General features: G+C 39.9%; 1 protein-coding gene across 1 annotated transcript in view; it reads right to left on the reverse strand.

Annotated features, from left to right (window-relative positions):
• Positions 1 to 26,277, reverse strand: part of RELN (reelin) — a 299,237-nt gene that overhangs the window by 20,276 nt on the left and 252,684 nt on the right. Inside the window, exons 39-53 of the mRNA XM_059817215.1 lie at positions 25,915 to 26,086; positions 25,729 to 25,831; positions 22,945 to 23,174; positions 19,949 to 20,169; positions 18,778 to 18,925; positions 15,211 to 15,469; positions 13,700 to 13,949; positions 11,228 to 11,396; positions 7,789 to 7,929; positions 6,267 to 6,444; positions 4,808 to 5,001; positions 3,469 to 3,725; positions 2,556 to 2,710; positions 1,523 to 1,737; positions 680 to 857 (exon numbers count right to left, since the gene is read on the reverse strand). Coding sequence (XP_059673198.1) covers positions 680 to 857; positions 1,523 to 1,737; positions 2,556 to 2,710; positions 3,469 to 3,725; positions 4,808 to 5,001; positions 6,267 to 6,444; positions 7,789 to 7,929; positions 11,228 to 11,396; positions 13,700 to 13,949; positions 15,211 to 15,469; positions 18,778 to 18,925; positions 19,949 to 20,169; positions 22,945 to 23,174; positions 25,729 to 25,831; positions 25,915 to 26,086 — 2,870 coding nt within the window. The remainder of the gene's footprint in view (positions 1 to 679; positions 858 to 1,522; positions 1,738 to 2,555; positions 2,711 to 3,468; positions 3,726 to 4,807; positions 5,002 to 6,266; positions 6,445 to 7,788; positions 7,930 to 11,227; positions 11,397 to 13,699; positions 13,950 to 15,210; positions 15,470 to 18,777; positions 18,926 to 19,948; positions 20,170 to 22,944; positions 23,175 to 25,728; positions 25,832 to 25,914; positions 26,087 to 26,277) is intronic.

The raw sequence follows: 26,277 nt of genomic DNA on the forward strand, positions 1-26,277 counted from the left end.
TCTCAGATGAAAAACAGAAGGTTGTAATAATTCAAATGACATGATAACTGAAAAGTCAAATAGTTATATTCTTTTTAGACACAATGCTGCTTAACCTGTTGTTTCTGTGGAGCACGTACCTATTCTCTTCTTACCTGATGTAGAAAAAATGAGATGGTAAATACTGCATTTTAAACTAATTTGAGGTTCTTTACATATTCTTTTCTAAATATGTTAAGTTATATTTTAACTTTTAAATTAGCAATATCTAACTAGATTTCACTCACTTGTTATAGGGTAACACTAATAACAGCTAGGTTAATTAATTTTATGTAATTTTATGTCATTTTCTTGTATTCCCTACTTCAATAAGCTCTTTCACGATAAAGACAATCTTTCTACAGGTCTTGATCAAATATAATCATATGTGCAAGGGTGATTTAGATCATATAATGATGATCTAAGGATGGACAGTGAACTTTATCACAACTTTATCGGGCAGTGTTATTTGCAAAAGAACAAACCTGTTTGTGGATACTGTAGTAATAGTTTTGTTAAAAAATGATAAAAGGGCTGAAAATGGATTTGTATATCTTCAGGCTGACAGGAGTCAAAGCTAAATTTCCAGTGGAATCGATCTCCTTCTCTCTCAGCCAAACACATGGCAAAATTCACACTTTAAAACACGCAGTAAAATTACCTTCAGTGTTTGGGTCAGATAGCAGTTTGGTCCTGAGTACCCAGGATCACAGATGCATTGCTCATTCAGGCAGTCCCCATGACCTCTACAGTTTTCCAGACAACCAGGGCCCAGATAGAAATTATCAATGGCCCACTGCATATCTGAGTATTTCTGGTAGAATCGAAACCTCACGGGACTAGATATAAAGGAATGAAGAAAAACAGACATATGTATAAAACAACTTTGCTCAATTGAAAAAAGGTGGGTGGAACACATTATACTTATGACTGTACTATCCTCCAAGCTTCCACAAGTAATATCTGGCATTATCTGTTGAAATTGATCTTACACATATCCATATCTTCTTCTTCACACATGTACTACCTACGATATATGGACGGATTCCAGACACTGCTGAAACCGGAAAAAGCTATTCTGTCTTCTTGCAAGAGAATTTCAATTTCGGTTATACTTCCTGAGCAGATTACTCAAAGAATATAAGAGATTTTCATTTTGCAGAAAAAGACAAATGGTTTGCATATGTGTGGACTACTGTAGACAATAAGGGTAACTTTTCCACTCAGTAAGGTCGTAAATCTACTCTCTAATTGACTGCGGCTGTCTGAACAGAGCAGAACATGCTGTACTGGAGCAGACTGCAGAGAAGCAAGGATAACTTTGCCGGTTGTTCAGACCAAGAGTCATGGTCAATCCTGATTGATAGGAAATAAAATTACGTAATGAACGTGAACGCTGCTAGTCTGCGCTTTCCTTGAAAGAAAAATAAGCAGATGTATCCCCTGTTGTGTTTTTCAGAGGGTACTGAATCCAAGACAAAATGAGTAGCGAATTCATACTTACTTGCCCACAAGGTTTTCAGGCAGTGAGTAAGTTACTCTTTTCCATCCTTTTGTAGGAAAGAATACAGATGGCTGTGAAACACTCCCAGAACATTTTGGATCAGCTGGTAAACACTGAGGTACTAAGTAACTCCAGCTAACACCAAAGTCAGTGGAATACTGCACATGGACCTGATTTTGTGCAAGTTTTTCTGAGGTTTTACATCCAACAGAAACCTAATAAAGAAGAGAGCATGAGTAAATTAGAAATAATTGTGATGGTGGTTAGAGTTTAAAAAAATGTTTGAACCTGAAAACTGCAGAATTTTGCTTGAAATGATGGCAGTAACAGTGCTTGTATGGTACCAGTCATCTGCAGATCTCATCATATTCCCAAGATTGAGAACAGGCACCATATTCTGAGTTTCATTTTCTTCTAGTCAGCTCACATTTCTGGATTTCCAGGTTTTGACACTTGTGCCTTTTACCCCAGTACCCCATAACTAATCAAGTTAGTTTCCCCTCTCACACAACCTAAGATTTGAATATTTCAGAGGAGGCCACCCAGCTCTGTTATGTTAGGCAGCCCGTCTTTATGGGAGAGGTGTGCAAAGGGCTTTTACAACTTCCATATATTGCTGGATTATTTCTTTCATTTAGGTAAAGGGGTGTATGAAGGGCAGTTTGAGTGCAGGTTTGATGTGAATGCGTGACAACATAGGAGTGGTGTGGACTACTTTGGAGCTGCTTTTCCCTCACAAAATGTCTGTGACAAAATAGGCACCTTGTATATGTGTAATAGCCTTATTACCTGATGTCCATACAACTGCTGTGCTAGAAGAGAAGAGTGCATCACCATTGAGAACAGCCTGTGGTATTAATGCTGACCAACATGGAGTAGGTGAGAAAAATGAGGATAGCCTCATATATAACACTTTTCCCTGCAGGGAGTGGCTCATGCTTAGGCCTATACATCATCCTACCTCCTGAAATACCTACTTAGACCTGGAGCAAAATGTGTTTTTGAATAATTATGCTGCAGACAGAGATTTTACCTTGAACTGCATAATCCAGCCTTCTGTAGGAGTCAGGTCGTGGGTGACTGCATAGACCTCTCTGCCGTCATGGCTCCCGCAGATCATGACACCATCAGGAGAATCACAAAACCTCTCAATCGAGCAATCATCATGGAATAACCAGTGTTCATTCACTTGAAAATAAATGGCAATGTCAGTAATACATTAAAGAAAACAGGGAGTAGTGTTAACCACTAAAGGTGATTCATGGCTTTATTTTTCAGCCTACGTGAGAATTATTTAGTATTGCTCCTGAGAATGTCAGTACCCCATCTTCCTCATGTACGTATTTATTACATTTATCACATTTATTGCTCAAAGCACCTCTTACTATGCTTTTACGTAAGAATTATAGCATTGTTTTTTAATGTTCAAGAAGTAAGGGTCTGAGACTTACTCAAAACATAAACTTCTGTTGTACTAGGCATTATGGGATAACTTTTTAATGGGTGTTGCCTACACATCTGCACAAAGGGTACCCCAGCAGTGTTAGCTGTTGAGCCTTGTAAACATCCAGAAATACATCCTCTACAAAATTTAGTTGTAAAATGTAACTTACCTTCACTAAAGAATGTTTAAAAAAGTTAGGAAATAGGAAACGGATACTCAGGTTAAGAAATCTGCTTAGAATAACCTGGCACTTTTTAATCCTTTTTTCTTTCTTTGAAGAGAAATTAATCTTCTAAGTAAATTCATGCAGTAAAAAAAGAAGTTACGTTATACCTTTTCATTTTGCATTTTGTGAACTAAAAACAAAAGAAAAGACCCCTATAGCAATGGGATTGCCTGTGATATCCGTCACAGTGAGACAAAGATGCAGAGGCTCAGCAAGATTTGGAAATGGCTGCACTGACTTCTTGCTCTTTAGTTCAGATCCATGTGAAACTTTTACCTGCAGTTTTGTCTTCCATGAACATGTCAAAGGCGATCCTCCCAGTGGGCCCTGCGTCGGCAGGGGAGCGCTCATGCTGCGGCAGGGGAGCGCTGCTGAAAGTGTCGAGCATCACCGTCCTCTGGTCAGCTGAGCCGGAGATCAACACGTTGTCAATAGCCCAGTCGTTCTGGTCCAGGCCATCATGTTTAGGCTGCCACCAGCGGAAGCGCGTCGCAATGGTTTTGGCATCATAGGGAAGGAGGATGTTCACAAAGCTGAAATAAAAAGTGGAAATTAGTTGTAGGAAAGCCACAGAAGGAGGACACCTCTCAATGCTCTGTGCTGGGTGCTTTGACCATGTCCACCCCCCTTGTTTCCTAGAGTATGTGGAAGTTGGGAAAGAAGGAGAAGACTGGGTGATCTAGCCTATGTTCCCCTATAGGAGAATGCTGAAAGAAAAACCTTCGTGATCACTCCCAATGTCATCCCTGGGACAGGAACTCAGAGTGAGGTGGGAAGGGCCAGCAGCCAGACTGTGGCATGGTTTGAGCAGCCTCACGTGCTCCAACTGTGATTATGGGACCAAATACAATGGTCTAGACTAGCAGGGTATGACCATAAGGTCCTAATCAAGGGAAGTGGTAAGAAGGAGAATGTTGAAGTAAAATTAAGATTTGAATTTTCAACCTGGAGCCGTTCAGCACATAGCAATGTTCCAGTACAATTTTCTTATTTCCATTACAACAGTAGATGACAGTACACTTAAATCTCTTGTCCGATTAAAGTGCTAGTGATTTCTTGGTGTGTTCAAATGAAATAACAAGTAATGGGTGCCTCCCAGCCCCATTTTCAATAAGTCTTTTAAATTAGTCAGTGAGGAAAAGGTCCACCCATATCTATGCATGATTTGAATCTCACAAATACCTGAAAATAGGGTTTGAGTGTATCCATCCTTTTGATGGGTATCTGCAGAAATTCAGTTTCTTCTCTACACACTGTTTTCTAACTAGTTCAAGCAATGACTTTCTGCTCTTGTCAGTAAGAAACTAGATTACAAATGAAAGTATCTTAGGAACAGGATGGGCATCATTACAGTAGCTCTTAATTTATCTTCCTGCAACCATTTACAAATCTACCAGACTGCTACAGACTCCTTACTACCCTTGTATTTCTGGCCTAGCAGCTGCACAAATGGTGATGCACAAGCACATGCACTACAGGACTGGACAGGCTGAACTCTTAAAGATCCGACATCCAAACCACAGCATTAATATGTCTCACAGGTTCTTATGAAACATTCAGGAATACCTTACTTTAGTACAGGAAATTATATAGGCAGAAGAAGGTATCGACAAACCCAGGCTTGCTGAACTGATCATAGAAAATTTCCATTAAGAGGCTCCAGGTGATTCCACCATTCACAGAATACTCCAGCAGCACTCCTTGGTTGCGGTTATTAGGAGTTATCAGACATCCATACATGAAATAAAACTGGATGAATTCTGCACTGGTGAGGTTCAAGTCCACTGTAACTAACATACGGCTGCAGCCCTTAAAAGCAATGAAAAAATATGTTGACTGGTGTTGGCTGGCAAAACTTACGAACATAAAAAGTGCTAGATTATGCAGTCACTATTAATACAACTTCATGTTGTAAAACCTTCAAAACTGTACAAAGTTATACTAATTATAAAAAAGGTAAAGCTACAACAGAATAATAAATGTTCTTCCCTGAGGACATAATTTCAGTTATGTTCCACCTTAAAAATTCCTGTTGTGTATTCATACATGTTGCTACTTGTACCTACAGCTTTACAACATTCATTATCAAGAATTGTATTCACCTTTCTTCTGAATACAAGAGTTACAAAAATCCGTGCCTCCAGTGTAAAACACAAATTTTTCCAGGCAGAATTAATGAATCACTGATTTTGTGCTAATGGCTCAATTTATGCAAACCATCAAATGGCACAGCAATATGTGTGTTTTCCCATAATCGCTTATATATTTCCCATTGCTTAGTCTATTAGTTAGTGGTGCCTACTTAGTCCTACTGGAAGGAAGTGGAAATGTAATACTTTTGTTAGTTTATTTTAGAAAACTTGCAACAGTTTAAACCCAGTTACAAATTTGCATGGAAGAGATCTACAAGCACAAGTTTTACATATGTCTAAAATACTATTTTGTCATTTTTGTAATCCTGAGGTTATCTGTAAGCAAACAGTATTTCAGCAGTTATATACCTACGTATGTAGCTAAACAAGGAAATTTTATTCTGACAAGAAACAACAATGAAATACCTGAAGGATGAAGCTACACATGGATGTATTTTCAAGGACCAAGTGGAAGTTATACACATGCAAATGCCTAGTTATTAATTTACCTCTGTGGTCTTGATTAGAAGCCACACCAAATTCTGGTCTCTGGAAGTTATAAGTGCTATGAGGAGGCTATTACGAGTGAGTGGAATTGAATGTCTACATACTTGGACTGTGCTTTAATCTATCAGCTCCACCTCCAAAAGCCCTTCCACGGCTCCTTGCAGGAGTCACACACACTATATCTCATTTTCCTCGCTGCAGCATAGCCAGGAACATGGTATTTGCTTTCCTGGATTATTTCTGTCTGTCCCTAGTCTGTAGGACCTGTCTGACTTTGACCTTCAGCTAGGCAAAGGATATAAGGTTTTTTTACATGTTATATGTTTAATATGTTGTGCTGATATTTTTTAACACCTTGCTATTTATTTAACTTTTTTAATCAGTCCCATTTATACTGTCAAATGGAGCGAGTTGGCCCCTGTGCTGAACACACACCCCACTGAAGTGAAGAGCCATCCCAGAGGCTACTGCCCCGCAGACCGTGCTCAGTTTGCCCCCGTTCACCGTCAGCCAGTTCTGGTTCGACGGCGAGCGATTGAAGTTATCTTTCAGTTGTGTCGGAAGGGGGGTCTCTGGCTCGTCGCAGTACAGCCCACCCCAGTGCTCATCGCAGCTGCAGAGGAAAAGAAATGCAAAATTCAGCTGGCAAAGGCTCTGCACAGAGGTTTAATCAGTGCCATCTTATTCCACATTAAGGTGCCATCTTATTCCATGTAGAGGCTGTCTGCATCATTTGCTAGCACACAACTGGTATATGGGGGTTTCAAACATCTGCCACTCTTCGTAGTTAATATGAAACAAAAATGAGTTTAGTAAGGCTAGTTTATGTATCATTCAAGCTGCTAATATAGAGTACACGCCAGCACAGAGTAAAATCAGTAAAATACATTGTACTTGGATAGATAAACCTGAGAGAATGTGCCAAGCCTAAGAATGTCCTGCTAATGTTAAATTTTAAGTAAGTTTCTGTAAAATTTTAGTGGATGGATACTTTCCTGTTGTTTCTTTATACAGTCCCCCTTTTTTTTCTCCTCTGAAAAACCTTCTTAGAACGAGTCAAAGATTGGATAACAGCATGGAAATGTGTTCTGCTACTATGCAGATTTCACCAGGGAGATCGTGCCTTGGTACTTCAGTGCTGTCAGGGTAGAGGACAACACAATAATATGTGTATTCTGCAGCTGAATATATTTTAACAAACATAGTCGCAGTGCAATTATACAACCATTCTCCCATTTCTGTTGCCATTTGTGGCTGGAAAAAAGCAATACATCCATCTGGAAGGTATTTCTCTGTTGCCAGACAGACAAATCTGGGGAGATCTGGTTGTTGTTTGCTAGCTTTGCAGGGCTCTATGTGAGCTGTTATACAGACAGTTTGAGGATCAAACCAGTCTGCCTCCACTGGCAAACCCTAGCATGGAGCAGAGGCATCAGGCCATCAAGGCAGCACCAGTCCCAAGGCAAAATCTGGCCTTGTGAAGAACTGGTGTATATCCTTCTGCTTAGTGAACACATCCCACCTCCAGCCCAGGTCCTCTGAACTCAGCGCCAGAACAAGGGCACGGGGACACGGCATGAAACCCCTCAGGAATAAGGGTAACATCTTCTGGGAAGCTCCAGGACTGTACGTCCCTAGATGGGTGTGCAAACTCAAGGGGTCCCTTCTCCCTACCTGGTGGGAGGGGAGCCAAGATGCAGCATAGGCGATGCATTGCCACTGAGGAAAGGACTGGCAGCATCTCCCTTGGCATGTGACAGGCAGAGGTCTGGCAGAGCCAACCACCGCACTTACCCTTCCTCTTGTTATTTCTATTCCCAAGTGGTCCTGGTGCCCTGATCAGTTTTAACAGCAAAATCCACCTTCCTTTTAAAAAATGTATCAAAGTTTGTTAAAATGACAGAGGAGGATTGAAATGCTACAGCGCTGGGCAGGACAGGGAACAAACGGCACTTACACACAGTTGTCTTGTGTGCACTTCCCATGGCCACTGCACATGTCTATGCAGCCATCCCCAATGTAGACGTTATCGATTGCCCACGTTTGCTGCTTATCAAAAGGAGCAGGCTGGTGCCAGCGGAAACGAGTTGCTTGAGACCTTTGGGAAAGAAAGAAAAACAGAAAGGTAGTATTTCTACCTAAGCTAATCCTTATTTTGACTGAAAGGAAATGTCAATCTTGAGGCTAGACTGCTCTTGGAAGGTTTGTTTGATACCATCACAACCCAGGTCTGATTCCTGACAACAACAAGGTCCCTGAAAAGCCGAGAATGGGGTGCCTACATTTTGAGAGCAGGACGCCCACATTTTGAGAGCAGGACAAAGCATGGGTGCTCAGTAGCATGCTGAGTGTGGGAGATGGGAAAGGTATTGCCGGTGAGAGCAAAGCAAATGGGCTGGGGTTGGTGCAGTGGAGAAGAGGGTAGGAAGAAGGTGGTATGCCCAAAGGGAAGCTCAGACCAGTCATAAACATGTCCCAGAACAAATCCAAACTTGAGGGATAGCTGGGAGCTGGATCAAGCCAGAATCATCCAAATCCTCCAAGTTTCACCCTGAGCTTGAGTTTTATTGCTTCAGTCCAAGTCAACGAACCAACCCAACATTTTCTCTATGAATTCTCCCAACTACACTTAGGTAAGAGCAGCTCCAGGGAGTGGCTTGGCTCCTAGGCAAGATGCTGCTATTTATAAATCTACAGGGGACAGGTGAGAACGCCCATGCAGGGCTCGCAGCATGACCCTGGTTTTGCAGTTTCCTCCCTCCCCTCCATCCAGGGCTTGGCTGGAAATGTTAAGAAATGATCTATGGTGTGATCTTGGCTCCTTTCAGTAAATCATTTTCATTTTGTTGATTAAAGGGGGCTTAGCTCCCTATTCAAACACCTTGCTTTGATATAGCTATGAGAATTAAATGTCTCAGCTCCCAAGACAGATGATGAAAACGTAGCCAAAGCAGTCAGGGGACCCCAGATAGCTATTCAGCTCACGCAGCAGTAGACACCTATATTTGAATAGCTGCGAGCAGATGAATTTCTGTAACTTATCAAAAATACCATTTTAAATTCAAGCTAGTCCATGTTTGCTGACAGCACTAGGTGGCAGCATTGAACTTTGTGTAGTCTGTTTTCTTTTGAAACTCGAAGAGAAATCACAATTATTGTTAACACCAAAACAAATAAACAGGTAAAACCCCCAAAATTTGTTCAGTGGAAAAATAGACCTTTTATGGTAAGGTCAGTGTTATCCTATGAATTATTTCTTTGTAAACACGTTACATGAGGTGAATGAATAACAAGTTTATCCAGAGAGAAGTCTACTGCTGTGCTGTCTAGTTGCTCACCAAATAGCTTTTTTAAAAGAAATGCTTGAATTTTGAGAAAGTCCTTTAGGAATAAAGACAAGCACCTATATCTTACACTGCCTGCTTTAGGTTTGGTGCTTCACTAACAATTTATGGAGCTCATGCTCTTGGGAGAAGCTTTGTATTTGTATTTGAATTTTAAAATCAGCTCTGAGTCTAAGTTAAAACTAAGTGTTCGTTGCCTTCTACAGGCCAGAGGTTAGATAGCACTCTGGGGTACACGAGCCCTAAAACGCCATGTAAGTATGGGTGCTGTGCACCAGGCCAAGCTATTATCTACGTAGCCTGCGTGTCCCTAAAATATACAGGCACAAACAACTGGAGACACACACCTGCTATTACACAGCTTGAAATAATAAAGCAACATAAAAATTATATCACATCTAGACTAAAGGGCGTATTAGCTGCACTATTCCTTATTCTAAAGCTTAACTTCTCCCTTGCTTGTGAGCTAAGGTTGTAATAACCTTTTTCATGCAATCCTTATCTTAATATTTTTCGGAAAAGTTATTACTTGAGCCAACAAATATAGTTATTGGATTGGACAGAAGAGCAATCTTTGCCTCAGTAGGGCATCAGACTTCTTTTGACATATACTGCTCAAAAAACTTTTCAGTCTTAAAATTACGGTTATTTATAAACCTGAGTTTATCTCAGGTGGTAGGTTCCTTTCAAGTCCAAATTCAATTGGTTTGGAACATCAAGCCCAGTCCTGATTTATCCTATTCAGCCCCAGAAAGCCTCTCCTGAACACAAATCTACACACTTTATACAAGAACCATTGGAGTAATGGATTTTACAGACAATATGTAGTGAAGCAGTATAAAAGAGGAAGCAGAGGAGATCAGTGCTTCACATCAAGTCCTAAAAAAGTAGTATTACTTGATGTAAAGCACTGCACTGAAGATAGGGAAGAGTCTAGATGCCTGAAATGATTAGTAATAGAACATGGACTTTTCCACTACTAATTTCAAAACGTGTGGTAACTGTATAGGTGCTCTCAGTACAATTGCTAAAAAATAAAGGTCTATGTTTCCAAACTTGTATGTGCATTAGCTGTCATCTTTCATATCAACTTTCTTAAACAGGCATAGGCTCTGCCTGTGCTGTGGTACTTCTGTGCCTGCAGTTAGCTCAGCCTATGCCTACATGAGGAGATTGGGCTCAGCAATAGGAGCAAAGCTGTAGAGTCAAGTTGTGCTGAGAGCCTGACGTCCATGCTACGTGTGTTTGCAGGGCTTTACTTTGGGCTAGCTCTATGCTGGCTTTATCAGGTATGACGGCACGGGGGACAGTCACAGCTGTCACTGCAAAACAGCACATCAAGGACATGAACTGGGACCCTGAACTACCCAGTTGTCCCTAGATAGATCTTTTTCACAAACAAAACCAAAATCCAGCAGTTTTCAGGGCATTGCAGGGAACCATATAGCAGCACTCCCAAAAGCACTGTCAGTCCCAAACTGCTCCTTTCACTGCAGCCTCCCAACAAATCCCACAATTTTTCTTCCCTCAAAAACAAAAGAATGTAGGAAAAGGAAGAGGAGGTGAAAATGGAGCATATGCAAAAACAATGACGAGAGCATCAAAGCTGAGAGAGACACAAAGGATACAAGGGATGCACAGAAAAACAAGAAGCCTGAAAAATGCTACATTTAAAACACCAGCTCATAGACAACAACAGCAAGCACAGGGTGCAGTGGGGATTCAGCCAATCCAATTAGCCACCAAAAAACCCAGAATTTAGTGAGGCTGATGATAACATGAGATTCTTTAAAAAGTTCCCCCTGTGCCTCCCCAGAACAAGATGGACAAGAATTTCCTATCTTTAAATAACTAAGAAAAGTAAATGCACATAGAAGCTTGGCAATTTTTATGCAAAGCAGGATGGGGCTTCATTTACTTATACTTATTTGTTGCTATATACATGGATCAAAAAAAATGGCAAGGTACAATTATTTTAATGCAATAATCTGTCATGCCTCAATACATAGTTATGCATTTAGAATTATTCTGCAGAAAACCAGAGGGAGATACCTAGTATAGGGCGGCAGAGGCAAAGTAACCCGGGTCCACTTGTTGAAAGTGTCTGAAATGAGAATCCTCTGGAGATGGTATTTGTTGCATTCCACGTTAGTGGGAAGACAGTCTCTCAAAATCGGGTGCCAGGTCAGCCCAAGGTCCACTGAATATTCCAGTTCAATAGCTAAGGGTGGAAAGATGGTTAGTTACTTAATTTAGAGATGTACATCCATAGGTCTACAATAAACTGGTAACCCCAGAGGGTGTTAGTCACAAGTCTATGCTGACAAAATAACCACTCAAAACTCTTCAAATCCTTGTGTCAGAAGCACAAAGCTACCCCGTTCAATGGCAGTGCTGGAGGATACGTTACATGTTACTGAGCAGGTATAGCTCAGGAGAAGGTTGCAGTACACCTCCACATCCACCACCTAACTCAAGGGACAACAAGTGCAAAGATAAAGTCATATGTCAGGTGGTCAGGATTAAGTCAAGCCAATTTCTGTAGCTGCAGCATGTAAGAAAGTGATGTGACAGCATCATGACCAGCAACTTTTTTTGTTTTTCAGGCTGAAGGATGAGATTCAGTTGGATATAATCATTGTGTAAGACAAAGCAAGTCAAATTCAAACTTTTGGCTCTGTCAGAAGACGGTTTAGTCACTCTTCCACTCTCCTCCAGACCAGCTCATTTCATTATCCAGCATAAACAATTTTAAATTGAGTTTGTTAGTGAGCTTGCTTTCATTCAAACACAGTCTAACCACATTAAACTAATGTATTCATTTCTCAGCAAAAATCAGCAATTTCATTGTTTTGATGTTTATGGCTTATAAACTTTTATTATGAAAAATAAAGGTTAGTCAAGCTTACTAAATACTTCAAGATAAACTTTTATGCAGCCATTAAAAAGTAAATAATAATAGGCACAGAACTGTAACTTGAAGTAAATGTTCCAGCTGCCAGGCATTCTGGCTGTGTAAAACATGGAGCATGGTTGCAGTGACAGGGGTGGTAAATCTGCAATCTTTTTTGATTACTACAGACCCATTTCTTCTACCCTCATGCACAGAGAATGACCCTTAATCACCCAATCAGTCCTACTTGATGTCTAAGCACAGAAGGCAGTGCTATAGAAATACGAGGACAAGTGGATACAAACAAGGGTGAGTTTTTAGGGTTAAATCTCCATCACCAAAATGAAATGCTTTGCTCGTCATGACTGGAAGCATGATTAGGTAGTGTCCTGCCTAATTTAATACTAAGTTAAGATAATGGTGAGTGTAGTAGACAAAGAAACAAAAAAAGAAGGAACTGTTTCTTTGCCGGTATAGAGCTAAGCTGCCAAAACACTTTTAAACTTAGCAAAGATGATCTTAGGATGCCGCAGTCTTTTTAATACCAAAAGAAAAAAATATTGTTAAGCATGTGAGTAAAATATCTCAGGTTACTTCCATTGGTTTCAGGATAGCAACATCAGAGAAGCCACTTCTGGGACTTAACGTAAAACCTTTTTCCATTTTTATGCAGAATTCTAGAGGAATAGTTAGCAACCCAGTCAATTAACACATGCTACATGCTGCAACATAGTATATTCTCCTCCTGATAAAAATAATCTATACCCCAAAACCATACGCTAAAAGAATGTAATTTAAGATGTACAAACAAGCATTCAAAAGCTAGGAAGACATATTTCTTGTGCATCCTAAAATTCACATAATGAACCAATTTTTAATTTCCATATGATATGTATTGAGTGCAGAGCATGTTTTTATTTATATGTGCATATGTATGCGTATGTCTATATGTGTATATAGACATATACACATATAAAAGCATGCTCTGCACTGAATACACATCATGTGGAAAAAAGGAAGCTAGGTAATTAAAAATTGCATCATTATGTGTATATATATACACACACATATATGTGCATGTATCTATGCACACGTTCATACATGCAAAGATACATGCACATATATACATGTTTATTGTTTCTTATGGACGATACAAATTTTTGCAGCTGATGCTGACTTAGCGTGTGTCAGATGTATGCTGATATAAATGATTTCTTAATTACACAGGTGCAAATGAGATCTGAACTGAGACTTCTCTTCACCGAAAATGCAAAAACACAAAGCAAGAAATATATGCTGGAAACACCCAGCTGCTTATTATTAAACCACAACATCACCCCAAGCAGTGGATACCACATACTGGCAAATGGATTTGAGTAAGACAGCTGTTAGTCTTTTTCTTAAATGAATTGAACTGCAACTTAAGTGCTCAGAGGGAATAACACACTTCAGTTTATCTTAGGCTTCAGACACCTAGAATAAAAAAACTAATATTACAACTCCTAACAGAAACATGCAACTTTCTTTTGTTTCTCTGTTCTCGTTACGATCAATAATGGAACCAGAAAACAAGTGAACTTTCTTGTACAGGAGAGGAAGAGGAAGGGTGGGATTTACTAAGAAGTCATTACCATAACAGGAGTCCGTGACAGAGCAGGATGCTGCAAAATCTATTTGCAAGAAAGAGTCTTCGTTAACAACGATGTCAGTGGTGACAACATAACGTGTGCTAGCTTTCTCAATGAACACTAGAGCATCGCCAGTAGAGCCACAGACTGGCATCTTTGTTCCACCAGGATGGAGCAGCCACTTTCTACTATCCAGTGTGCTGAAGTCATCTTCTAATACTGTATTGCCAGAGATGTTTCCTCCAATAAGAATCTGAAACATTAGGAAAGGAATTGTTATTGAAAAGAAAAAATGTCTAGAAGTCTTCACAAACATACATGTGACATAGCATCCTGGAGGAGGAAGAGATTTACTGATCTATGCATATGTATTCTGCTGGTTCAAAATGGACAAATTTACTTTGTAAAGAGTTTAGGTTATGAGGAAGGGGAATATCTTTTTCATTTAAAGGGGTCCTAAAGAGATCGGCTCAGCTATACAAATCTAAAGTTCAGGGAGGTGAACTCCATCCTGGATGAAGTAAAACTGCTCACAAAAATAAATGTTGGTAGGAGCAAAGTGATTACACTGTCATTTTTCTTACTGACTGTTCAGCTCTACTGTAATCTGGTGCACCTCTATCAGATTGCATCTGCTGATAGAATTGGGGAAATAGTCTCTGTTTTGCCATTGACTGTAAGACGTCAGCATTTTACTGTTCAACAGCAAGCAAGGTAGAATTAATTTTCATTTGTTATTCTGAATTCAGTTTCTGATTGTTCTGAACTAATATAACTACATTCAATGAAGATAAAGAATGAAAGAATGAGGATTTTTAAATTTTTAAATGGAGGGATGGGAAGTAAAGTTTTGTAACCACATCATTAAACGTGGCTGGGAGTTTGGTTTCTGGGTTTCTCCTAAGGACCTGAACTAACTCCTTTAAAAAAACATTCATGAATGTTTAAGCAAGTTGAACTTGGACAGCCAAATAACACTACTTAGAGTGCAATCACTTTAGTGGGGTTTATTGAGATTTATACCAAGTCATACAAAGCAATATAACAATCTTTATAGAAGCAAATCCCAAATATGAAACAAAACTTTGTTTTCAAAATTAGAAGATGGATCTAGAGTGATATTTTTCTATAGTTTTTCCTATTACATTCTACCAAGCCAATTACACATTTGGATAGATTTTAAATGAATTTTTTTGAAATTTGAACTCAGACTTGCATGTTGCATGGTAAGGCCTTCTGCAATGTGAACCTGTGGCTCTACCCATGTATGGGACTTGACTAGCTCCAAAATGGGCATTCAGTACCCCACATGGAAATGGTGCATTAAAAACACAAGATTAGCAAACAGTAATTGTGGTCTGCTATTTTGCTAGATTATTATAATTGTGGAATATCTTTATACAAAGCATTTTTCTTGACTCAGTGAAATGACACATGCCAACAAAAGGGAAACGTTAAGACTGAAAACAGTCTAAAGTTGTATTAAAAATAAAACAACCCAGAGAGTTCCTTACCTGGTCGATTACCCAGGGGCTGTAGAAATGCCCGTTCTCGGATGGTTGCCACCAGCGAAGCCGAGTGGAGCTGGAACGGGCCTTCAAGGGAATTTCCAGGGCAATGTATCGTCCCACATTGCTGGAATTACTGAAGAGGAACTCCTGGAGAAGGCTCCATGTGAGGCCCCCATTGAGCGAATACTGCAGCAGCACAGGCTGGCTCCGGGGGTCTGGCACCCCCTTGCCACATCCCAGTCTCATGAAGAACTGCACAAATCTAACAGGGGGAGCAATTACTGGAAAGATTTCTTTTATGCAACATCCTAGATAACCAACCAGAGAGACTTGGAGTTTGTCTATTGACTAGCCCTGTAATTTCTTGCTGTAGGAGTCAGCTTTAGGAGATCTTATCATTTCCTTTTCAAAGCCTCCAGAATATAAGTGGATAGACAGGTGGGACAACAAAAATTCATTTTGCCTGTGTGGTAGTTTGTCAGGCAGAAAAGGCTGAACAAAGCTGGCCATTTATGTTTGGAGCTTTTGTCTGCGTAGCAGATGGTGTTGCAAATATCAGAAACATAATCCTGGGTGAAATTTTTATCCCTCTAGCCCATGAGTACAGATTTTAGTGGCAGAAAAGCAATGGTGCCCTAAGTAGATCATAATTTGCTATGAATTTGCTGAAATGCTTAAATTCAAACCATGAATCCTGGTTTTTCATTGGCATAAACTAGAGAAAATCTGGACAGGAGAACAAAATGTGTTTCACTTCCAGGGATCATTTTGTCCATTTAGTCAGCCTGGGAAATTTGTTTATATCACACCACTTAAATGTGCCGGTTTCCCTGAAGCCAGCCCAAGCCACCCAGGGACAGCAGTGCTTTCATCCCCTATTTAATTGGCTTCTCCAAAGCAGCACAATAGACTTGTATCAAACTGTGAAATTCTTCCTGTTAGCTGATGCTCACAAATAGCTCTACTAGGCACTTGGAGTGGAGGGAACTGCTGCTGTAATGATATTTACCTATCGGACTTGCAGGGATATTACAAGTATTAATTCATGTTTGCACAGCTTTTGCACAGCATTAGTGTGTCGTATCTGTTCTAATTATTATTGCATTAGTGCTGCCTGGCTCACGGTTAAATGAAACGGCGCAGAAGTTTTGTATCAAAAGTCTTGCTCTGGTTTGATCTGCAGGTAGATCTGCTGGGAGTGGAGGCTGCAGAAGTGCTGGGCAGACAAAGCTTCAATAAAACACCCGACCTGCAAGTCAATTAATTCTAGTCCTCGCTGCGACTCATGGTTCCTCTTGCTACTATATATAACTTCTTTTGCTATAGATTATATCCACCTCCACGTCCCAGACATAACATACTGTTTGTGCTGTAAAGGAGCACTGGGGACCCTCGTGGATCAACATATCAACTGTAATGGATTGGATTCGCTGCTGGCAAGTCTTTGTGCCTCCTCGGATTTACTCTGACATTCACCACATAATTCAAAGGAAATAAGCCCAGGTGACCTTGTCTCTGTTGTATCTGCTCTCTGTGGATTGCTATTCTTTTATCTGAATTTTTGCTAATATAGTAATAACCCAGTGAAATATAGGTAACATAATATCTAGCAGATTAAAAAGTTAAGTCATTTTAAATATCTCTTTCCTCATCCCACAGGTATTTTGCAAAGGCTCTGCCTATTTTGAAATAGAAACCCAAAGTTTTCTTGTGGATGTAGTAACACATACTGGATATTCTTCCAGTAATTCAGAATTGAAAGGATTTGATCAGATGTGATTGATACCTAAAATGTACTGTCCCTACTGATATTTCATGCTGTGCAGTTTCAGCTACTGGCATCACCATGATGGTGATATACTGTCCCCTGCGTTAAATTCTTTAAAATATAGATGTGATGGGAGTGGATTGCAGAGTCCACTCGCAACCCCCAGGTGCTGAGTGTGGCTTGCAGCACCGACACCACTGCTCGCCTGTGTACTTCAGGGGGTCTCAGAAGAAAAAGGGAGGTTTTAATGTGGCTACTGAGTCTAGTACCATTTAAAAGATCTATTAGAAATGCTGGTTCTCATCATTCCTGGCATAAATGGAAACCTCTCCCCAGATCTGTTGTGCTTTGCAGGTGGCTGATAGAGTCAGGCTGGAAATTAAGAAAATCCCACTGCAATTACTTTAGGTTGCTAAAGAGCAGTCCCCAGCAATGGTGTTGCAGTCTGCCTTGCTGTTCAGAAGAAAGCGTACAGTTATTTGTTGATAACTGTTATTTTTCATAAGCATATACAAGAAATTAAACATACTCCTTTGTTTTCCTTTAACTAAGACAGAAGTCATTTATCTCTATATAACACCTGGAGGTCAATATATGCAAATCCACCTACAGACTATCATGGAGAAGAGATAAATGATGGTTCTTTGAACACAAGCAATAAGGAAAACATGTCATTTAGTCTAATGGAGCAACTTACAAGATCTCTTGTAGCTTTTGTTAAGCAATCTTTTAATTTCAGAACAGCCTAGCAAATCAAATTAGTGCAGAGTACTGATGTTTGTGTTTACCAAGTTTGCTGTGAGTAATCTCACAAATTCAGTACAAGGACCTCTAATATTACACCTCACTGAGGGTTAACTAATTGCTTATCTAAAAAATATAATGGTTAGAAATTAGGCATCTTTATTGACCGTGAGGCTCTGCAATTAAACCATTATTTAAAGATTCAATGCTAATGAAGACAAGTCAAAAAGAGATAAAGTGCCTATTAAAGCGTTTCCCACAGAACATTAGAGAGGAGTAAGGTGTTTACAAGCGACCAGTGGAGAAAAGTCTCGGAGAAAATGCAGTCTCTCCAAAGTAATAATATAAAGATATACGCTAAAATACTGAATAAATTAGAAAACAATGCCTATTTGTTAGCATGGACACAATTAAGATGTGGTTTAATTTATATTAGTGCAAATTTTTTTAATATGGCTTGCTTAGCATGTCTCACTCACCAAATATCTCCTCTGCGGGCCATAATAATACAGCATAATCTCTAAATACACTAAAAATACTAGTTTTTCAGTTGCTGTGCTCAGTGTAGCTGGTGACAGCTTGATGGGAATTTCTCAGTGAGTTATTGGAAACAAATGTGCGCAGTAAGAAGAAAGTAAGCTTCAGAAATTAAAGAATTATGAGATGATGAAAGTAAGAGTTATACTGGCAGCAGATACTCCTGTTTCAGCAATGGCTCATAATATACCAAACTGTAAGACAAGCAGAGCGTGTGACGTGCAATTGATTTCTCATGTTATGCATTTAAGAAATAAAAACTTGCATAAACTACTGAAGGTGTGGCATCAGATTCTGGAGCTCTTATTCAAGGAAAAAAGTAAGAATGAAATGGTTAATACCATTAAAGTTCAAGTTAAATTTAATTTAAAATTGTAACAGTGGTTAAAATGGAATATTTGCTAGAGTAAGGACCACAGAATATATCAGCTTGCCTTTACTGCAGAAGTATCACATATGTATTATTCTCCCATATACTATTTCTTCAGTGAAATCCTGCAAGAACTTTAAAACTGTGTTACCTGGCTTGTGACAGATCTAGGTCTCGAGTCATCAGCATACGTAAGCCTTCTTCATTAAAGAAAAGGTTGTTTCCTCCAGACATGATACCACATTTCCTTGATGGCTTTCCACCACTCACAAGCAGGAATCTATCAGACTCCAGCTGACCTGAATACACAGTAAATACATATTTATGATTTACTCCAAAGTGTTCCTACTGCAAGAGTACTATTTCCAGAGGAAGAGAGCTGAATTAAACATTACATGTAGAGTGAACAAATATTCAGTGTTTCCAATGCAATGTTTTCTAGAAAACTGTCACGAATCAAAACAAAATAAATAAAAGAAATCCATAAGTATGAAATTTAGGATCTTAGTCTCCAGTCATTCACAGGATTTTCCACTTTTCTTCATTTTTCTTGAGATAACAACAAATTACCCAGATCTATAAAGAAACTTTGAGTGCCATGTCACAGCATGCAAGCAAGGCCTGGCAAAATTTAAAAGGAACAGCAGCACCTATGAAGAGATGAATTTCCTTCACAGGTGCTGCTTTATTCAAAATGTGCTCTTCTTTCCATGCTTGCTAGCGGGGGAAACCTCAAGGTGGTTTTAGAGTTGTGTGCTTGGATGCTGTGTGTGCCCAGGCATGCATGAGGCTTTGAGTCCCCTCCTGGCATCACTCGCTTGGGGTCTGCAGTGCCTGCTGAGCAGTGGCCCTCACCGCTGAGACACACGGTCTGCTCTGAAATGATAGTTGCCGTATTAAGGCCACTTAGATTTCCCTTGTAGAGAGAAACAACACAACCTTAAAGCCCTCCGTTGTTTGCCTCACTTGCATGTGTTCTGTCATTGCTAAAGTCAAACTACCATCAAACCATCATTTTCTTCTAAAATTATTTTCTATATGCAGTTTCAGGAAATTCTATTTTGGTGAAGATTTTGTATTCCAGCATTAACAACTTCACGAAGAGTCAGACACTCCAAACCAGAGAACTGATAGCCATCAGACATTCACAAACCATGCTTGAGAATGACATCTAAACTACTTGGTTCATGGGAATAGTCACACAGCATAAATTAAATTCAGAAGCTATAGAGGTGAGGAAGACTTTGTTGTTTCATCCCTCGAGCCCTGGGTTCCACTAAGATGGACAGGCAGAATTCAGACCAAAAAAAGAGAAGAGTTACCTTCGAAATCATCCTTAAGGAAGTCAGAGTTCTTGGTACTTATTCTGCAGGTTGGTCCAGAGTAGCCAGGGTCACAGATGCACTTTGTGCCATTGATACAGCTGCCGTGCCCATTGCACATCTCCTCGCACTGCGGGCCGATGTACACATTGTCAATGGCCCAAGTCACTGGCTGGGATCCAGCAGAGTAAAATCCCTGGTACCATCTGAACCTTGCCAACCTGAAAAAGGTGTGAATTGTACTTAGTTTAAATAATAGCTCCATCTTTTTTGTATTCCATGTATATACAAACCATACTATGCATATATATAGTACTCTTTTTGTTGGAGTTGCCTTGATAAATAGCTTAATTCTAGAAACTGACTGCTATATCTAATTCCTTCAGTACCTCATGCATCTTTATGCTGACATTCAACCCAAGTTCTGACAGAAATAAAGCTAACATTATTCATTAGTTGTAATACCAAAACTGAATGACGGACTTGAAAATGGGAGTTGAAATCTAACCACTCTTCTCTCCATTGTTCATGGGGTGGATAAATGGCCGTGGTCTGATGGATTTCCTTCTGCTTTCGCGTACAGTGTCTGGGTCAGACCGGGCCGCTTCCACCCTCTCCTGGAGACTGAAATCCTACTTCATGCTGCCACCCTGCTCCCAGGGAGACCACCTGTGGACCTGGGGTGGTAGGATCTCACCCTCAGCTACACAGAAAGAGAACATGATCTGCCACGTCACCAGGTTTTCAGCTTGCTTTCAAGCAGCTTAATCTTAAACCAGACTGATATTACAAGTTGTTAATTTAAACGATATTCTCCTTTGGGTGCTGTCCTGTCATTTTTAATTCACCTACTTAGTGCTACTCGCATCAGTGCTACATGTAAAAAGGAATCAACTGGGGAAGGAGGGAAAACAAACTGAGCCAGGGAAAAACACTTGAGAGACTAATTTTGTTTCCAAATGAGAAAACATTTTAAAGGTGGAAGGAAACCAGAAGAGTGAGAAGGGGAAAGCACTTAATTGCATCGCATGTTTAATGTGTCTTGTTAGAGATACCTAAATGCAGCAGGCGAACCAATAGCACAGGTAGCTGAAAAGTTTTTTTTGTCTTGATTTGCTAAAAAGGAATTTTTATGAGGGATTCAGGTGATAAGGGATAGCTGATCAGTGGGGACACTACTAACAGTTTCAAGAAAGATACCCAAGAACCAGGGTCCTGCTGGAAGTCAAAAACATTGATTTCAGTGCGCCCTGAGGCGAAGCATACAAGCGTGAGGCTGGAGGTGTTTCAAGCTCCTCTTCAGAGGACATCTCTGCCCCGCGGGTTGGATTCATTCCACCCCTGAGGCACATGAGCTCCTTCTCTCAGGCTCCCTCCTGGCGAGGGTGAAGCGTGACTCGTGTCTGAAGCAGAGAGTGAAATACCTGTCTTGCTGAAGTCGGTATGGGTTTCTTCACTGGCTCAACAGGCCCTGGGCTTTTCCTTCAGGACGTAACTGGAATACTAATTTGTAGTTACATCTGTCTGCTGAGAACATATATTAATTTCCAAAATAACATATGTAGTGGAAATAACTGAAAATGTCTTTGTTTACGTCTAATCACTTGACACTTTGGGGATGAAAAGGCTGGGATTTTTTTAGCATGACACAAGCAATCAGGTTTGGAGTTTTTTTCTTGTTATTCCAGTGGATTCTGGTAGATAAAATCCCGCTTCAGCCCTCTGGCCCAAGAATTTCATGGCACCGAATGCTCCATGGAAGCTACGCTGCACTGCTGGGTTTGGCTGTCCATCAGCAGCAATTGGCTTCTGGCCTGGCGTGTGGGGGAAGGAGTAGGAGTGAAGGCAGGCAAATGGGACAGAAACACTCAGGAAAAGAGGATGAAATCAAAATACCTGGAAGGTTTAAATTATGAGTCTGCATAGTAAAAATTTTCATTTGGAGGGATGGATGCATTGGTAGTTGGGTAAAGGGTCAAATAATTCTTTTGGGCAAAAACAGAGGGACAAATGTGCTGCTGCAAGAGATGGTTACCTATTCCATGCTTGAAATTTCAACTGTCATAAACCAGAAAACTCAAGTTTAAAATTTAAACATTTACTTGAATTATCAAACATCCAGGTTTTCCAAACTTGGTTCTCATCTCTTATATTGGTCTTTCCATACTTTCAGACTCACATATGGGGACACTTATTTAGTGGAGGGCCCATTGCATGCAGAATTTTCATAAATACTCAGTCTCATAGTTGCATTGCTCATTTTCATTCACACGTGCTACAGTTTATCCTTAATGATGTGATCTTTTACATAAACTGAGTTGATGCTAGAAGGCAGTTTTCCCTGACAAAGTAAAGAATACTGTTTTATACTTCGAAAAGTTACATACTGTTATGCCTTCTAGCATGTATTTATTTTTCTGTGCTATGTATCTGTTATCATCCAACCTGGCTTGTCCCACAAACTTTAAGTTCTTGAGTGACTGCAGCAGTTAAATTCTTAGAATCAGAGAACTTTACAGCTACAAGAGACCTCGAGTATTTAGGTAAGTACATTTCCTTACACTGAAGTAGAATCAAGTTTATACTAGCTCACATTTTCAAATGAATCTTAAATTTCATGCAAGAATATCCTTGATGAATTCAAATGGCTAATGCACTGCAGTAAAGAACATTCAAAGCGCTTTAAGGACAGTCAGTTTTGCATTAATTTTACCGTGCAACCCACTCCCATAAAAATGTCACCAATTAGCTATATGGATAAATAGGAAGTTATCTGCAGTTATTCTATGTTAGCATTAGGCACAATATATTTTTGGGACTCACTTGAACAATAACTGCCATTCAGGCCAAAAAGCAGAGAAAAACTGGTCACCCGATCTGCTCTAGTGCTGCAGTTCTTACGGACCGCTCTTGTGCTGGGAGAACATTTTGGGTGGAAAACAGAAATTAAAACAAACTGATAAGCAGCTGAGCAGGAATAGGAGCTGAACACTTACCCACAGAGGTGCAGTTTTCCAAAGTGAATGACCTCTCTTCTCCAGCCCTGGGTGGTGCCCGCGAAGTAAGTGCTACTTGGGTGATGCTCGGTGGAGCACAGGGAGCTGAGGTGGCTGCTGCTGCTGTAGCACAAGGGGAGCAGCAGGTGCCAGGTCGCCCCCAGATCTCGTGAGAACTCCAGCTTTACCGGGTCAGCAGAGGAGCTATCAGTGGTGCAGCCAATATTGATCTGGGGGCCAAGACATGAAATGCAGAAGATGACATAGGGCAGGCTGTGGGACACCTACTCACCCGTCATCTTAGTCAGCCTCCTCCATTTGGTATGGTATTTATTTAGCCCGGGAAAATGGTAATTTGGGAACTCATTTAACAACTAGGATGATGCACTCAGGACATGCACGTAAACATAAACTCTTGCACATTGCCCTACCTGTCCATGGGCATATTGCACTCTGGCTTATCATATAATGAATGTAATATGAAATCCCCAGCTACTTCTACTGAGAGAAAACCATAAAGTTAATTAGACAAAATCCCAAAGTAGAGCTGCTAACATTGCTGGAGCAAACATATCAGTTCTTGCAGTCCTCTGGCAGGTACTGAAGTAATCACAGCACTGAAAAAAATGTGCATTTTTAAACCCAGAAGTATTAAAACAAAATGTGCAAACATAGACTTGTTTTTAAAATTGCTGAGCTGCACTATGGTCCTCTTCTACGCTACACTTCCAAAAAAACAAAAGTGTATGCCACAGGACCCTTCAGGGTGTGTGCTGTACCACTTCAATATGTTTTTCAGCTTTCATAATCACTACCTTTTTGCTCACGCATAGTGGCAAAGCCCTAGGAGACAGCATTAAAAGAGTATCATAGCTGGGTTGGATTTAGATTCAATGTCACACCAAAACATAGTTTGGCAGTGTCAAACTTCTCAGGGTGTTCTCCCAAGTTTCCTGATGTAGAGAACAGTGGAAAAGGCAGAAAACCTACATGAACAACAGTTCTACTACCGAACAAAATATAAAATGATGTTTTGTACAGAATCTGAGACTCCTTAAGACATATTTTCTGCATGCCCCCAGTGCAAATTGGTCTGCTTTTCTTTCACACTGATGTTAAGATGTTATTTTAGTTTCAGATTGCTTATATAAGAGAAGAAGAATTAGTTCCCTTACAGGATGACTCTGTCATATAAAATAAGTTCTACTATACTTACCATGCAATAAATAAAAATCCACTGCCGATGAAATACAAAGCCTGTACTAAAACTATGAAACATTTTGGATTTTTAACATATCTTTGTAGAGGAAAATAACTGTCTTTCTAACATACTGCTCTGTAATGAAAATCTATTTATTTCTAAAACCCAGTAATACTTAGAACTGTGCATGACTCTTGAAAATGCATCTTACATCAAATTCCCTTCATCACGCCTCAGCGCACATGAGTCCCATCAACCTACATTTGACTAGGAGGGTTGTCTACTCATCTGGAAGCTTGGAGAGATGCTTGACCCAATATAGGTTTTGACTCTCGAGACACAGAGAGAAACTCCACTGCATTATGCATAACGTCTTCATTTATACTAATGTCCTCAAACATGTGAGCTGAAAACAATGTTCTTACCACACATGGTGGTAAGCATGTAGATTTTATGAGGCTAATGCTCTGAAGACTTATAAATATCTTAAAGTGACCTCAAACATTTTTGTTCTACAGGCTGTAATCTATATTTTAAAACAGAAAATGGTTTGCTTTCAATAATTTATGAATTAGTTGCATGACAAACTGAAGTGTGCATGAGTACACAGCTAAACCTAGTTTTCTTCGAAAACCCTTAGTATCGTTTTAGTAATTGTTTATAAACTGGTATAATTTGCTGTTTAATGCTACAGCATGCTATATCTTTGTTAAAAGCAGCCTGGTAGTTGTGGCATGGCAATTTACATGAAAGATTATTTTACAATTTTTTAATTAAAATATAATGACCCCTCTAAACTAATACATACTAGACTAAAAGGTTACTCCCATCAGTAGCTGCTCTAGCAATGCACAGTTTAGATTTTAGGGTAAACGTGCAACACAGTTTAGTTTAGACCATGTGTTGTCATTGGGGTCCCTGTTTCCACTGACTATGAGAAGCACAAAAAATATGCTCCTTATTCATGAGCTTTAGATAACTCCCTAAGATGGGAGGAATTCAGGCCATCATGGGCAAAGAACAGGTTCCACTAGAGCCTGTATGAAAGCACGGGCAGGAGCAAAAGAAAAGCAGAACCTGGGATCTCTTGAGAAAGTACAACCAGTGCAGTTAGGCCAGCAGGTAGGAAAAACTAATTTCTAGTGTCACAGATGAAGTTGTAGTTCTCTACTGGGTCAGCCCGTGGAAATGCTGCAGACGGCTCCAGCTGCACACTTACCCTGAGCAGGTTGTGAAGTGGCAATCTGGACCCTCATTATATTTTGCTCATCATCTTGTTTGCCAGTGGTGACTCTCCAGCTTGTGGACTTTAATGCTATCAGTGCAAGTATATAGGCATGGACAAAGTAGTAATTTAGGCAAGAAAGTAGAAGACTTTGAGGCAGAAATTTCCCTTATCTGTGTATTAAAAGCTTCATGATACACCCACATGAGGGAAAGTAATATCAAAGCAATTACAGGGGAAATTAGACAGGCTTCTCTACTGGACAATCATAACAGCTGGGCGAATACACCAAAGGGCAGAACCTGAAAGAACGGAACTCTCTAAGCAAAAGGCAAAATAACTTTATGAGGACAAGTACCTCAAATTGGATTATAGTGTTTTCGTTTACACTCAGGTCCCTCGTTGTAATGGAGTGTTCTCCAACTTCATTTGAAACAAATACCATAGCTGAATCTTCTTCCCTGTAAAAAAAAGGAAAGGAGTACTTCAGACTCAGTTTATTACACAGTCACTTCTTTCTAATTTATTGCTGAGAGATGCTTACGGAGCTCCTTTAGATGAATATGGGCAATAAAGCCCAATGTTTCCACCAGGATAGAAAAACCAGTTGTCCTCTTTGGGACCGAAGTCAAATGTATCCAAAAGGATCATGGGATTCTTCAGGTTATTTCCATCAATAATGAAGTCATCAATAATCCAGATTTCTTCTTTTTTGCCTACAAAGAAAAGGGGAACATACCTATTAAGACCTAATACTACTATTATTAGAGAGCAGAACAGTAGCCAGTATTTATGGATTACATTGAGAAAAGGGTGCTAAAAGCATGGCTTCACTATTTTCATTTTCAATGCAGCCTGACCCTACAGCATTAACTTTTATTCCTCTAAAACTTATAGAAGTCACAGC

The sequence above is a fragment of the Gavia stellata genome, chromosome 4, assembly GCF_030936135.1.
Source record: "Gavia stellata isolate bGavSte3 chromosome 4, bGavSte3.hap2, whole genome shotgun sequence".
Lineage (NCBI taxonomy): Eukaryota > Metazoa > Chordata > Aves > Gaviiformes > Gaviidae > Gavia > Gavia stellata.